This window comes from Tachysurus vachellii, chromosome 4, assembly GCF_030014155.1.
Source record: "Tachysurus vachellii isolate PV-2020 chromosome 4, HZAU_Pvac_v1, whole genome shotgun sequence".
Classification (NCBI taxonomy): domain Eukaryota; kingdom Metazoa; phylum Chordata; class Actinopteri; order Siluriformes; family Bagridae; genus Tachysurus; species Tachysurus vachellii.
The window spans coordinates 15,913,147-15,928,787 of NC_083463.1; the positions used below are offsets into that span (position 1 = coordinate 15,913,147).

The following is a 15,641-nucleotide window of genomic DNA, read 5'->3' on the forward strand; positions in this document are numbered from 1 at the left end:
TTGTGAATATAGTTCTATCTCACCACTATCCACTACAACTTTGAGCTGTAAATCTATGCAGTGAGCCTTTTTAAGAGAAACACAATTCTTGAGGATTTGATAAGGCCCATGTCAAGCTGGAAATTTTGCTGAATTTTTGTATGCCTGTGTGAAATTTATTTCTGTGATGCTTCAGACTCATCTAACAAAATGAATATAATGCAAAAGATGTTTAAAACAGCAAAACATGCAGAAAGTTATTGTTGAAATGTTTTTAATTTTATTTTTTTAACAGTGCCAAAGCTCTATCATAAACATTTATGTTTTTTTTTTTGTTTTGTTCCATTGGAGGTAAGAAGGTATGTTTTAAAAAAGAAGACTAATTTCTTTCTGAATCTCAAATACTTCCTACTTTATTTTATGGATATTAACCATAACTAAAACCTTGTGGAGCTACAATCCTACTATAACATGACATGATATAGATATGAATTAGGAAATGTCACTAATAATATATTTCAGTAGGATTGACTGTAAATAATAATTTAACTCCATGCACTATATCCTGCCATCTTTCCGTGTCAACAGAATTCAAAAGAATTATTAGGGGGCAGTTTCATCAGTTGAGGTAGTCAGAGTAGGGATTGTTGATGTTTGTGGTGTGTGAAATGTATTGTTTGGAATCTCCTCTTTCAGGTTTGAATGATCGAAGTGTTTGCTTTGTGGATATAAGATGTGTCTTTACTGTAGAAGTGTTTTTTACTGTGTCAGACTGGAAATATAAACAACATGGAAGTTTTTACTGTTACTGCAAATCATATCCATAAAAATTAATAAATACAGCTTTGGATTTTAAATACTTTTTAAAAAAAAATTTGATTCAGGAGTTGGACATGTTTGTGCTTTTGCTCTTGTTTGACACCAGGGATAACAGTAAACAGTGAAATGAACAGTATGAGTTTTGTATTATGTGGAAGTGGACTCTTGACCCTGATAATCATTGTTTATTTTACAACTCTTTTTTTCGTTTACACCACACTGCCAGGTACAGAGTAGACCAAAAAAAATTTCCACGACTTGCTTGTTTAGTTTAGTTTAGTTTAGTTTAGCTACGTTTACTACATTTCTCTAAAAGCGTGTCTTGTCATTTCACATGCAATAAATTACAATACAGAGACATATAAAAAGCAAACGGAGGATTATGATTCCCATAACAGGCAACCCGTAATGCGTGCTGTGTTCGCGTCAGTTTTGGACAGGTGTGTTGAATTAAATCCTGACTCACAGAGCAAATGTAAACAGACAAGATAAATATCTAACCAACGTACTAACTACAGGTAACGTAGTTCCATACAACTGTTACTGAATATATTTGTTTTGTTCTATAAAAATATACGCGACTTAACCTGTAAAATCATAAATTGTACTGAAGCCAATAAATAGAGGGAGAGGAAAACGAAACTTAGTGACTGCATGAAATGGAGGAAACTTTCTTTTCCCGCTATAAAGTCGGTTTTAGGAACAAAACTCCACGTTGTACACTTTTAAAATGACTAAACTGCTGTTTATCATCGTTTCTAAACTTTGGTTTAATGTCACAGACGTTTCCCTTCTTTATTCAGACGTTAGTTAGTTCACAGTGCATTAACTAATGTTAACAAGATTTGAATAATGTATTAGTAAATGTTCACATTAACCTTAACAAATATAAATAAATGCTTTATAAGTGCAGTTCATTATTAGTTCATGTTAACTAATAATAGTAAACTAATGTTAACTAATGATTTATAAAGTGTTATTGTAAAGTGTTACCCAGTTATTTGTTAATTATCTTAAAATATGTAGATCACTTAAACTATTTATATAAGCTGCTTATACTATTTATGTAAAGTGCTTTTATTTATATTCCATTGCAACTTTAAACAGGTCTAAGGAGTTTGATGTTTTCATGTAGCCATGGCAGCTAGCCGGCCTGAAAAATATTCACGAGCAGAAACTTGTTGAACTCACCAGGTGACACCTCAACATGTCTTTTACTGTTTAACCTGCCATGGGCAATGCTGAAGTCACTGGTACAAACTGTACAGCGTGCAAGATTGTCATTATGTTTAACGCTTATAAGACAGGGGTACACTTTCGTGTAGTCTGGTGTAAATGTGTCTTATACTTTTTGTGGTCTGTTAGCTGAGAGACAACTTGTTTTACATGTGATAATGACACACCAAGGTTTCTGTTTAAACTTATAAAAGTAACCAATCTATAAAACCGTTTTAAATGGGTTGATCTGAAGCTTTATTTTGCTTGTTTTGTGTCCAGATCAAGCATCAGGCAAAATTATCAGAGATGGCTTCATGTGTTTCTGAGAATCCTGTGGAACAGGAGGAAAGTTGCTGCATTTGTCTCCATCACTTTTCTAATCCTGTGACACTTTGTTGTGGACATTCGCTCTGCCTGATGTGTCTAGAGAAGAGCTTTAAGGAAAGTTTATCTGACAATCATTGTCCAACTTGCAGAGCAGAGTACCAGAATTCTGAATTTGCACTTAAACTGGAAAATACAACTGGAAATTACTGGAAAGCAACAGTTCACGATACGGCTAAAGTTGCACCTCAAATAGACATGGACAGAAAAGATGAGCCGTCTTGCTCCGCACGGGGACAAATCGGATGTGAATGTCCAATCTGTTACACTGGTAAAGATGTTGCTGATTATGCAGACTGTATAGAATTAGAAATATCCGATGAGCTAAGCAAATACAGATCTCGATTAACTCCTGTCATGATGGATATCCAAGCCAAGATTGAGCTTGTGGATGATCTGCTGTGCAAGACAAAGGAAAAAGAAGCAGCAGTCAAGACAGCAAACACAGACATGAAAGCAGAAGTGAAAGCCGTTCTGGAGGAGATGGTGGAGCTTTTAAGGAGCTACAGCACAGCAGGGATGGAGTTTCTAGAGGTCCAGTTAAAGCCGAAAGAGGAGATGTTGGAGACCAGTGTTCAAACACTCTCAGACATCCATAGGCAGCTCAAGGAAACACAGCTCCAGGTTAACGCCTTGATGGAAGAGCAAGATGAGGCTAGAATTTGTAAAGAGATACCAGAGGTTGAGAAACAAGCTGCAAGACTGATTGTAGATCCTCAGAAAATTGAAGCAAATGCTGAGAATGTGGCAAACATCAACATGACCCACATGTGTGAGGAAATGGATCACCGCAATTCTGACCTCCGTCTCAAACTTGGAGCTGCCCAACGCCGTTTACGAAATATTCTGAACCCCTCTGAGGTGACATTTGACTATGAAACTTTACATCCTTGCCTAGTACTGTCTGAGGATTGTAAAACTGTGTCCTTCAGTGTTGTCAAACAACCATATCCAGCCGGGCCACAGAGGTTCACCAACTACTTTCAGGCTCTGAGTTCACAAAGCTTCTCCAAAGGAGAACACTGCTGGATTCTGGAAGCCGAAGGTTGCCCATGGGTTCTGGGGCTGTGCTATGGGGGGCTGCCCCGCTCTGGTGCTGAAAGTGGTCTAGAAAGCAGAAGTGCAGCTTGGTGCCTAATGTGGTACGATAATCTCCTTAGGGCATATGAAGGAGGAAGAGAAACCCCGCTCAAGCGTACCCCTTTTTTTCAGAAGTTGGAGATCTGCCTTAGCTTCAACAAAAATTGTGTGACATTTTCTAGCATAAGCAATGTTACTGGAGCCAAAACTCGTCTTCATACCTTTAATGTGAGCTTCACTGAGCCTGTCTATTTGGCTGTGAGAATGATGTCTGGTCAGCCAAAAGCTCAAATAACACTGTGCGTGTAATGTTAAATCTGCCTCATACGTTCAGCATCTGCGGGTCTATTTCACATGTTCTCCTTGTCTGAATGGGGTTCCTACAAATTCACCAGTCATCATTGTTATTATTATTATTATGTAGCCTGATGTTACCTGATTTGTAATTGTTTGTAATTTCACACACTTCTTACTGCATCATTACACTACACAGTTTTTCCTTTAGTATTTAGAATCTGGATTTTGTAGATTAGGAAAAGCACAATTCCTTAAATCAATTGCTAGATAATTACCGAATCAATTGAATAACTTTAACATCACTTGATCGCATCAGTTAGCATTTGGTTGAATGTCTAAGTTACATGTTTCTATTTTATATCTGCTATAAATTCTGCTTGTGCTTAGAAGGAATTAACTTGACATGACAAACATGAACCTTCTGTCACAACACCATCTGCCATCCCCCCGCCGGCCGCCAGAGGGAGCCCTTTCCAGAGTTTTAATGCCTTATTTATTTAATTAATAAATAAATAATGACATGTACAAGGGTTACGCAAGGATTCACAACATGAATATTTGACATGAAAAGACCAAAGATGAGTCCTTAGAATTCAAGGAAGGATGTCCTCTGGTGGCATTTTCTACTCCACAATCCCACAACTTAAAGAAAAGGGATCTGTTCAGGGATTTCCTGGTACGCCAACATATAATCAGTCTGATTCTGACCCTGATGGATGAGCTGAAGAAAGTATTGTATCAGCTGTATACATCCAAAACCTTTATCTGTCACATGTGAAGTTGATATAGAAGAAGATAGAGGAAGCTCTGTTCCTTTCCAGAATCCTGGATCTTCTGCTAAGTGTGGAGTAAAACGCTTGGGGATCGAGCTGCTTTTAACGAAGAAGAATTCATGTTGGGGTGCTGTGATGTGGCCTGAAACAAAGTTAAAACTCTGAAGTGGATTAATTTTCAATAAAAACATATCTCCAAAGTGTTTTATTCCTTATTTAGAAGAAATGGAGAAGAACTGGTAGTTTATTAGAAGATAGGTAGGTTATTTTGTCTACCATGTGTAGCTTTAGTTAACCTCTTTAACGTCATCTTGCATTTCAATTTCAGTTTCGTCAAAATCCTGGCTGATGCGTAGTTATCGATTAGATTATGATTTAGCATTGTGCATGTGTGTTAGAGATCACAACATTTCTGTATGTTAGTAGGAGATTCAAACTGTTAAATTAGAAATGGCTTTCTCAGCCAGAATCCTTCATTTGCATTCATCTTCAGTTACTGGGGTTTTCCTGAGCTTATCATATTCTCAGGGTGATTTTTTATTTTATTTATTTTTTTATTATTTTTTTATGCATTTCAATTCATAATGCTCTTTTGGTTTCATTACTTTTACTGCAAATAAAAAATATGCTGAACAGAAAAGAGACTTTTTGAGCAGTTTATAATAAGACTGCACAAAGTGCTTTAGTTTCTCCTATAAAGGCATTTTGTGGATAGAGAATATTACACATCTTTTGCAATTATTACACCTGTAAGTGTAAAATTACATATTACAGAGATGTAGACAAGACAAGCTGAAAAAACAGCCTTACTGAAGCAGACATTTCACTCTGTGTAATCATTGGACATGATTGTCACCGATAGGCTGCATGAATCTTCAGTCTGGCAAGAAATTTCAGTTCAAATAAATCATATTGTTTATAGTTTAATTTTCATACCATTGCCACTTGTATTGCTCTTGGTTTTGCAGAAAGTCAAAATAATTTTAAGGTGCGTGTGAGATGGCTTAAGAGCTGTGATTTGATTCTGATTGGTACTATTTCTTTTGAGATAGGAGGTCAGGGAGTGAGCATGTAGTCGGACTTGACTGATTTCAACAACAGCTAATAGCATTGAAGATATAAGCCACTAGTGTAAATAAAGCTTGCACCAATACTAATTTGCCCAATGTATCTTTGTCATGTTCAGTATCCTTGAGCACAGCTAACACCATGCATTCGTTTGGTAAAAGTCTGTACGTCATTCGTTATCAGTCCACAGCAGTGAGAATATTACAGTAGCTTTGGAAGACACATCACACTTAGTTCAGCCAAAAAACAATCTTCCATGTTCGAGCCAGGATCAAAATTTTGATGCAGACAAAAAAAAATCTGACACGTGTTATCTCCAACTACCTTTTCAAGACACAATAGGTTATTTGTAAAGAGAATATCATACACAACCACAACTGCATTTACAACCTATATTTATGCTTATTTACTGTGAATTGTACTGTTGTACTGTGAGTTATCTGTCCAAGTTAGATTGTTAACAGGCTCAGGACAAATCTGTTCTAAGTAACAAATCTGTTCTCTGTTCTAAATCTGTGGGATGTGGTAGCTCAGTGGTTAAGGTTTTGGGCTACTGATCGGAAGGTCATGGGTTCAAACCCCAGGTCCACCAAGCTGCCACTGCTGGGCCCCTGAGCAAGGCCCTTAACCCTCAGTTGCTCAGTTGTAAGTCACTCTGGATAAGGGTGTCTGCTAAATGCCATAAATGTAAATGTAAGTAGCATCTAATTGGATGCAAACCGGACAAGTACAAGATGAATCATCAAGATTTATTCACACTTTTTTCTAAAAAAAAAGAAAAAGAAAAGAAAAACAATTTTTTTTTGTAAAATAAATAAGTAATCTGAGGAACAAAATGAAAAAAAAAGAAACCTTGTGTTGATATATATTTATTTTAATTGTTCTTTAATTGTTCTTTAATTGTTTTATCTTTATTGATATAAACCTGTTAATATAGTGGTTCATAGTCAAGGTTCCTAATGGGTTCCTGTTTGGAAAAAATATATAATGTATGTTGTATTTGGGCAGATCTGGCAACCTGTCAGCGATACTGTCAGTGCTTCCCAGCGCTGCGTTGGCTAACACTCAGAGCTTCTACCTGTTTCATGTCGGTTATCGTGCTGCTGTTTGTATCAGCTATAAACATCAGTACAGAAGGAAGAAAGGGTGCTATGTTGCTTGTTGATTCTGTGCAATACATATTTTCCTGATTTAAAATCGGTCCAAACTATAAGGTAAGTTAGATTCTTCACAGAGCAGCGGCTAAAGATTAGCATTTAGCTTCCTACGCTATTTACTAGCTGCCGTTGGCAGTGAATACAAGCTGGGAAACGGTTAGCTAGGATATTTAGCTTAGCTGATTAGAATATACACAGACTTATGAAAACTCTAATGTTATAATGTTTATCCGTGTTTATTTCTCTTCCTTTTCTCTGCTGTACCGAGTGACCTGTGTTGGTTGTTATGGTGAGATTTGAGCACAAGCTAACGACAGCTCCATTACTCAGTGTTATGTAAACATCACGGGTTTGGGGCAGAAACTTTGATAGATAGCTATAAAGACGACGACCAACACTGACATTTATGCTGTTTTAGTTTGGTTCAATCTTCGAAGATCATTAATGAACCTGGGAGTAAGCAGAGAGTTCTGCAATATTAGATAAAGAGCTAAAGTTAAAGGAGGAACTGAATAGTTTTATCTCTATGGCATGAACTATGACCTTTTGAGAAAAGTAGAGTTAAAGTAGAACTGAATTAGATATAACTATTGGTTATGTCCATTAGTCTTTATTTTTCTTTTTTATATTTTGCATTTTTTTCCCCAAATTTTATTTGAATCAACAAAGTATTTGGTCCTCAAGGTATTCTCAAACTTCTTAGGTTGAGGTTAGAGTTGAACTGTTTTTTAGGGAAACGTATCTAATCTATACCCTAAATAAAGTTGTTCCATGTCACCAGTTGACATCCCAAACTCGTTGACTTTGTTCGTTGAATCTCTGGAAGTTATCTGCTGATCAGATGCCTTGCTTGAAGATTTTCATGAAGACGTAGAAAAGGGAGGTTTCATCGCAATAGAATGCTGTGTTATTTGATCAGAATATGGTTAAGCTTTTTCAGAATAACATAAGAATCCAGTTTTTTTTTTATCAGAATAGAATAGTTTTATCATAATAAAGGTTTGATAGGAAGTAGAGTTAGTGCAGTAGAGTTTTATTGTAACTCATTTTAATTGATGTTAGAATCGAATAGAACATTCTTCACGTCACAATAGATTGATCATTTATTCCTTTTAGGAAGACGTCATCTTTGTTCATGGCACCACAAATGTTTTTCTAGAATACTAGGATTTCACAAACACAGACAAAAAGAAGCAAAGGGGTCGAGTGGCTCTGACATATTCATCTCTTCACAGTGTCAACTACACTATCAATAAGGTCACATGTTTAACAGGAGCTGAAAGTCCCTGTTCATGTTGTCACTACAGAACTGATGTTGTTAAGATGAGTGCAAATAATCTAAACTTTTGCAGTTCTTTGCCAGAACTGTTATCAGAGCTCCTTCTTGGGTCTGTCATATAGCCAGCTGTTATATTTTCACCAGTGTTACACAACAATAGTCATGTTAGCTAAGTGTGTTTGTGTTTGTGCAGCTAGCTGTCTCATGTGCAGCCTGACAAAGCTATGCTAGGTAGCTGGTGTGCATTTCTGTACTATTTATTTTATTCGTTTGATCAGTAGCCACGTTATCCTGGTCAGGATTGTACTCAATTTAGAGCCTGTGCCTGGAACACCGGACACAAGGCAGGGAAACACTTTGTCTGAGACTAGATTGTTAATTCACATCTGTAAATCTGGACTTTCATGTTCAATGTGTGGTTAAATGTGTGTGTTAGTGTGTGAATGCAGGATGCTGGACACAGTGACGGTGAGCTGGATTATGCAGCGTGGTAATAGCACGCTGCCTCCAGCTATAGAAAACACATCGGTTCTGCCCACGTGGCCGTCTCAATCCAACATCAGCACACCACACAGCTGCCTGCGGGTGCTTTACGAGGACATCGGCTCCTCCAGGTACGTTTGTCCTTCCACAGCCGGATAAAACCCAGGGGTCACATCTGTGCTCAGAGGTTTTGTGTGTGATTGCCGTTGCTTACGTGAATGTCACTTCAATATCGTCCACATGGTGTACGATTGTTATTGAAAAGCTGTCTACGTTTACACATTTCTGTTTCATCAAATCTAATTTGATATTACTTAAATCATATGGTATTTTAAGGGCCTAATTGTATAGCTATTTTTTGTTAGTCTTAAGGCAGATGAAGTGCAGCTTTTGTTTTGTTAGTGTTTGTGATTCAGGGTGAGATTTCACTTCCTGTTTCTTGACTCTCACTGGAAATTTTTCTGGTTTATTGAGAAGTTCCCATTTGTTTTAAAGATAAACCTTTAGTTTTGGTTTTGTTATCTGATCTATGAGTGATTTGTTGCTGTTGTTATAATCAGAGAAATTTCCACATACTGTATGACATATGTCAGTTGCATCCATGATTTCTGTAATGAAATTGTTTGACTATCAGATTAAACCCATTTCATAAACATGTCCGTTATCTTGCTTCATTTCTTCATTCGTTAAGATAGTGATGAAGCGACACTGCATGAAGCAGCAATGCATTTAGTATAGCAGAATAATCAACAGCAGGGTGTTTGTCCTTCAGTTCAAGCTCTTTTCCCTTTAGTTTTAGGAGCTGACACCAAAATATGAACTTGTGTTTGAGATTGTTGTCATATATCCTTTTTCATCGGAGCTGCATTAGAAACACAGCACAGACCAACACATTATTATTATAATTCAGCATGGAGTTTTTCCATTAATCTGTTTTGGTATAGAGGTTCTAGCGCTCATGCAGCTTTGATTAAATTAAGGCTGTTGTTTAATCTTGCCTTAGGGTGCGCTTTTGGGACCTGCTGCTTCTGGTGCCAAATGTGGCCTTCCTCGTGTTCCTGGTGTGGAAGCTTCCATCAGCTCGTGCCAAGATCCGCCTTACTTCCAGCCCTATCTTTATCACATTTTACATTCTGGTGAGCCGATCTGTTTATCTGCAACACTACTCTGAAGGCAGTTTGACATTTGGAGGAAGTATAAGCTAAGCCCTAACATGTTCCTCCTGAATACATGACAGCCTGTGTCTTTTTAGTTTGGTTCTTTAACTGACTGTCTCATACCTTCGCTGTAGGTGTTTGTAGTGGCAGTTGTCGGAATCACTCGAGCCATTGTCTCCATGACTGTGAGTGCATCCAGTGCAGCTATCATCATTGACAAGGTAAAGAAAATACACATCTCCTCTGAAGGAAAACAGTAGAGACTTTTTTTCTTGGAAACTCAAGCATTATAGCTCTTAAGAGAAACTCATCGAGCAAATCGGATATTTTATGCCGATGTGTAAAGCTGTAATTAATAAAACCATATTATCACTGAACTGCGTGGCCAGTAATCCATAAGTGTGTCACTGTTTAGTCCCTTTTTTCATTCCCATGTGAACCACGATGTAACTAATGGTCTATGACTGACAGATAGAAATACTGCAGAGCACTGAGTTGTCAAACACTGTCAAGAAACTCAAACAACCGTTATTTTGCAAAAACACTAGATCAGGTCACTTTTCTACTGAACACAATAACTGTAATCTGTAGTAGAAGAAGCTGATACTTGAAACAGTCTGACGGTTCTTTGTTGATTTCTCCGATTAACAAGGCGTTTCTGTCTGCACAACTGCTGCTTTCTGGATGTTTTTTCTTTACCGCACAGTTCTGAGTAAACTCCAGGGAATGTTGTGTGTGAAAACCCCAAGAGATCAGCAGTTAGAGATATACACAAACCAGCCCATCTGGAACCAACAATCACGCTACTGTGAAAATCACTGAGATCACATTTTTATTCCCAAACTGCTGGTTGATGCAAATATTATACAAAGCTGCTGGGCCATAACTGCATGATTTCCTGAATGCTACATGACTGGCTGATTAGATAACCGCACAAATGTGTGTGTCTAAAACTTTTCCACTGCTTGTGATGTTGTGTGCTGTTTATAACATTACTGCAAATAACATAACCTGATAAACAATATGCAGTAACGTGTATAAAAAACCGATGTTGACACACTAATCACCACATTGTTATGCTAAAGGGGAAAACTAATGTGACGTTGCTAGCTCGAAGCCTAATGTAATACTAATTAAAGGACACATCTTTTTCTTTTCTTTTCTTTTTTACTTTCACTTCTCATTGCTTTACAGAGGTAGAGTCTAAAACGTTCCACACCTGAGGGTTGGATGTGTTATGTTTTTTATTGCTGTGTAGTAATAAAATCTGAACAGAGCTGTATTCTGCTTCCAGGTGCTGTGGGAGATCACACGCTTCTTCCTGTTGACCATCGAGCTCAGCGTTGTTATATTAGGACTGGCCTTCGGTAGGCAGGGGAAACTGGGGAGATTTGTAGGCACATGGCGCAATCTGCTATAAGATTTGTTTTGTGTTAAATTTAAATATCTTGGTTGTGTGACTGACCGTTTTTACTGTAGACAATATTTTATGATGAAGTATCTTGTGCTTTATGACGGCAGGTCATTTGGAGAGCAAATCAAGCATCAAAAGGGTGTTGGCCATAACTGCAGTGTTAGCATTGGCGTACTCAATTACGCAGGTAAGCATGAGGACCAAGATTAGAAGCAGTTAATGAAAACGTTATTAGTGATTTCTGAAATGTTTCTTTGTTGACACACTGTTGACAGGGTACACTGGAGATTCAGTACCCAGATCAACATCTATCAGCTGATGATTTCAATATCTACGGTCACGGAGGGCGACATTTCTGGCTGGCCAGCTCCTGCTTCTTCTTCCTGGTAATAGATTACAGCTTGTGTTAAGTGAGAGATAAATGTGTTAAATATCACAGCAGTGTTTCATTTTGATTGGTCAGATGTGATTTGTTTAAACATTTAAAGTTTTTATTAGGGATGTACCGATCCGATATTTTGGATCGGTATCGGCGCCGATCCAAGCATTTTGAGTGGCACTTTGGGTGCAAGGTTTACTGTTTAATACATTTTGCATTGTGTTTCAAGAGTTCTAATTTAAGATTCACTTTAAAACATTGCCTTTTCTTCAAAAAATAATTTAATTTAATAATTGCAGTATATATAGTATATATTGTTACACCGCTAACTGTTAAAAGTACTGTTTGCTACTGCATTAATATTTTTTTAAGGTTTCTTGTGTTTTCATTTTTCACCCAGTAATGGGGATTTTTGTATTTCTTTGCCAGAAACGAATAAATCTTAATAACTATACATTCTTTAGTTTTAAAGGTAGAAAAGAACACATATCAGATCGGTATCGGCCGATACCGGCAAACGCTGGTATCGGATTGGAAGAGAAAAACTGGTATCGGTACATCCCTAGTTTTTATTAAGGTTCTTGTTCTAATTCTAACAAGTTATAGTTATGTTTCTGTAGCAAGATGTGACACATTGACTACATGGAGGACACTCGAGATTAACACATTTAACACAGTCTCCAGCATCAGCGCTTTCTAACAGTCGACAGTAAAGCTGTAAAAAAAAAAAAAAAAAAAAAAAACTTTGTTAGAAAAGATCTTCAGAACAGAGGGATTTATGGTTTTTCTCTAACATCACAAACTACGCATTAGTATGGGTAACATACTGTTATAACAGGCTATAACAGGAACTACCCTATTCCTCAGACATTCTGCAGCATTAAACAGAACCACAAATGGATCGAATGTCTGTCATCAGCTGTTGGCAAACTGCTGTGGTATAAGAGGAACAAAAAATGTGCTGTTATTGGATAAATGCTGACTTCAGTATGTAGTGTAACACCACCAACACCCTGCTGTTGATTATTTTCCTATAGTAGCACTCCTTATGTTTATTCTGGAGGAATTGTTTTCCTGTACTACAAAGCCCCTTTTTGTCTTTGGCCTTCTTCAGATGCTGCAATTTATACAGCAAGGTACAGCAGCCTGTAGTCAGGTACAGTGCCAAGCCACAGCAACACTTAGAGGAAAGGGGATGGAGGGAGGCATTCAGGAAGGGAAGAAAGGAAAGAAGGAAGAAAAAAGAAAGAAAGAAAGACTGGCTACACAAGAGAGTGCTACAGAGTGTTGTTTTGGTATTGATTTTTCTTTAGACAGATTTAATGCAGGACTTTGCCTGAAAATGATGGTATTTGTGTTGCATGTTTTTTTTTTCCTTCAGGTTTATTCTCTGATCGTTGTTCTGCCCAAAACCCCCATCAGAGACAGAATATCATTACCATGTGAGTAAAGCTTTCATTCTTTATTCACCTTTTTATTAATCTTTCTCAAACTCATTTCATGTCTCTTTCTCTCTCTGTAGCTAAGAGGAGCTTTTACTTGTATGCTGCCATTCTGTCAGTGCTGAATATGGTGCAGGGTTTGGGTAGTGCACTGCTCTGTGTTGATATCATAGAAGGCCTGTGGTAAGTCCACTTTCACTAACAAACAGTGAGTTAGTTGTGGTTAGGAATTGATTCAGTTCTCACTTAAGCATGTGTTTTTTTTTTTTCCCCCAGCTGTGTTGACGTCACCACATTCCTCTATTTCTCCATGTTTGCTCCTCTTATCTACGTAACATTCCTCAAAGGATTATTTGGGTAAGTTGTGTGTGTGTGGAGACGAAGACAAAATAATTTCTTTTAAATCATTTTCACTCTGCGTGTAATCCACTCTTATAAATTTACAGCTATTTAATTAACATATTCAGTGTGGCTCTAAAGTTGGAGTAATTGTTGATTGGAATAAATTTATTCAGCTATATTTACCTTTGCTGAGTCTTTCATTTAGAAAGACTTTTATTCCAGGATCAGCCAGGAATCTAAACATGTATGTTACTGTGTCAACAAAAGTTACTACAAACTCTTGCACCCAGTGTATAATTCAACCTCGAATTAGTGTGGTCTTTTATTTGTGTTCTAATATTGTTGTATTTATATATCTAAACAAAATAATTTTTTAAACATCATAATATTTTTGGAATTTTAATATCAGCCGGTCTAATCTATAACTATAACAAATCATCATTACATTATTTTAAGATTCTGCATTTTTTTCCCTCTCCATTTTTCCTTCCAAATGTCTGCCCTGACTTCAGATCGGAGCCCAAGATTTTGTTCTCCTACAAGTCTCAGATAGATGAGCCGGAGGAACCTGATGTGCACCTGCCTCACACTTCCGCCGCTGGTCTGGGCAGTAGGAAGGAGCTGGAGCACAGTTCCTACTCCAGCACACAGATAGACACTTCGGGGGCTTATCTGGACGACGTTGTGTCTGGCCCATTTGGAACTGGACACAGCATCAACAGTATCGACAGTGACCGATGGAGAGTCATCAATGCCTAGAAGAAGGAGCAGGACAGACAGGGAGAATAAACGGAGGGGCCAATTTCGTCCAATTAATGACTGACTCACACCCAATGCAATGAACTGCATTCCCTTTAACGCAATGAATAGGCTTTGGATTTGAGCTCAGCTTGCATGACCGCTCAGTATATCAAAGTTTTTTTTGTTTTATTTTAATTAGTGCTTTTTAAAGACTCCTGTACACTTTCAATTGTAGCCCCAGTGCATTATGATGCCTGTGCAAAACCTCGAGTATAACTGAAGGCGTAGTCAGGAGCTCAGAAGGCTTGGTTATAATTGAGCTCAGAGAGACTCAGCTGAACGATGAGCTGCAGAAGGCCTTTTGCAAAATACTGTGCACTGAGTTGTGAGTTTCGCTTTTTTTTCCTTTTCTTTCTTTTTTTAAATCATGAAAGTAGACACGTTGTGCTTATCTGTGCTTGGATCCACTGTTTGTGTTCGCTTCTGTGTTCACTTTTATTTTTATTTATTATGCTAGTTATATTTTACCCTGTTCTATTATCATTCCATTTTTTTCATTTGAGAAACAAACCAGGCAACAGAAAAAGGAACAAGATCATTTCAGGTTTTTTTTTTTTTTTTTTTGGTCCATCTTGGTATTTCTACGGACATGATCGGGCTTTATTGATGAAAAATATATATTTGAGTTTTAAAACTTTTTTTTGTATTTAATAGTGAAATCATTGTTGAACTCCAATAACATGCCAGAGTCTTATAACATGCACTGCATATTTTACATCTAAATAGAATGATTTATTAATGGGTGAAGGCAATACAAGATATTTTATGTTTATAAAATGAAAATTGGCTAGAGTTATGTTTTTTTTTGTTTGTTTGTTTGTTTGTTTGTGCTAGTTTATGTTTTGGATGAATGAGTGAATTTCATGCTTTTGCACAATGCACACTACCTGCGTTATCAGAAGTAAGTAGCGAGATGGTTTAATGCACACACTCTAACACTTTAGAAGCTTTTAAAACCAGGTTCTGCTTATCAGTTACTAAAAATGCTTCTTTTTAATCCAGTAGAAATTTCCCTACAAGGCTAGAGCACAGTAATACTTAATACTTGATATATTACATGAAGAAATTGTTTCCACCAAATGCTGTTATTCAGTATTCATGAAAAGGTTATTTTTCCATGTATGTACATAGTTGCAAAAACTATTGTATATTTTCCAGCCTGTAGTCATGTAGCCTGTTTACTGTGACAGTGCACATTCCACCTCATTACATCCTACACCTGAATGCTGGTTTTGTAAGATGGTGACTGAAATTAGTCATTAAATCTGTGTGATAACACTGTATGAAATCTGGTTGTTCATTTTCCGCACAAACACTGATGCTTGCCTATAAAGCCAAAAACAGACCAGCACCCTCTTACCTCAAAGCTCTCATCACTTCCCCTATTGTGCCTCGCTCTCAGATCTTCATGCACTGCTCGACTGGTCCCACCATCTCTTAGGGTACAAGGTAGGTTTGCATCAAAAGTCTTCTCTGTTCTGACAGCTTGGTAGTGGAATGAACTTCCCTTAGATGTCAGAACAGCCGAATCTGGCTGTCTTCAAACGATGGGTGAAGACCTTTCTATCT

At 37.4% G+C, this 15,641-nt stretch overlaps 2 protein-coding genes across 3 annotated transcripts; both read left to right on the plus strand.

The window, feature by feature from the left end:
- The first annotated feature begins 12 nt into the window (after window positions 1–12).
- Window positions 13–5,190, plus strand: trim107 (tripartite motif containing 107). Of its 2 annotated transcripts, none has more exons than XM_060868017.1 (2): window positions 13–1,316; window positions 2,296–5,190. In XM_060868017.1, the coding sequence occupies exon 2, from the start codon at window positions 2,323–2,325 to the stop codon at window positions 3,787–3,789; it is 1,467 nt and encodes a 488-aa protein (XP_060724000.1). In that variant the 5' UTR covers window positions 13–1,316; window positions 2,296–2,322; the 3' UTR covers window positions 3,790–5,190. The 2 variants fall into 2 exon arrangements, with proteins under 2 accessions (XP_060724000.1, XP_060724001.1); XM_060868018.1 differs by having other exon boundaries at window positions 13–1,238.
- A 1,447-nt stretch (window positions 5,191–6,637) lies between these two features.
- On the plus strand, window positions 6,638–15,360 carry tpra1 (transmembrane protein, adipocyte asscociated 1). The gene is made up of 11 exons (XM_060868019.1): window positions 6,638–6,832; window positions 8,491–8,668; window positions 9,541–9,673; window positions 9,829–9,915; window positions 10,989–11,061; window positions 11,216–11,295; window positions 11,384–11,494; window positions 12,869–12,929; window positions 13,010–13,112; window positions 13,206–13,286; window positions 13,784–15,360. Exons 2-11 carry the CDS (start codon window positions 8,505–8,507, stop codon window positions 14,028–14,030), a joined length of 1,140 nt encoding a protein of 379 aa, XP_060724002.1. The 5' UTR covers window positions 6,638–6,832; window positions 8,491–8,504; the 3' UTR covers window positions 14,031–15,360.
- The last annotated feature ends 281 nt before the right edge of the window (window positions 15,361–15,641 follow it).

Coding starts and splice junctions, on each gene's coding strand:
- trim107 (XM_060868017.1), top strand. CDS start 2,323: ATGGCTTCATGTGTTTCTGAGAATCCTGTGGAACAGGAGGAAAGTTGC.
- tpra1 (XM_060868019.1), top strand. CDS start 8,505: ATGCTGGACACAGTGACGGTGAGCTGGATTATGCAGCGTGGTAATAGC. Junction 9,674..9,828: donor TTATCACATTTTACATTCTG/GTGAGCCGATCT, acceptor CCTTCGCTGTAG/GTGTTTGTAGTGGCAGTTGT. Junction 9,916..10,988: donor CAGCTATCATCATTGACAAG/GTAAAGAAAATA, acceptor TTCTGCTTCCAG/GTGCTGTGGGAGATCACACG.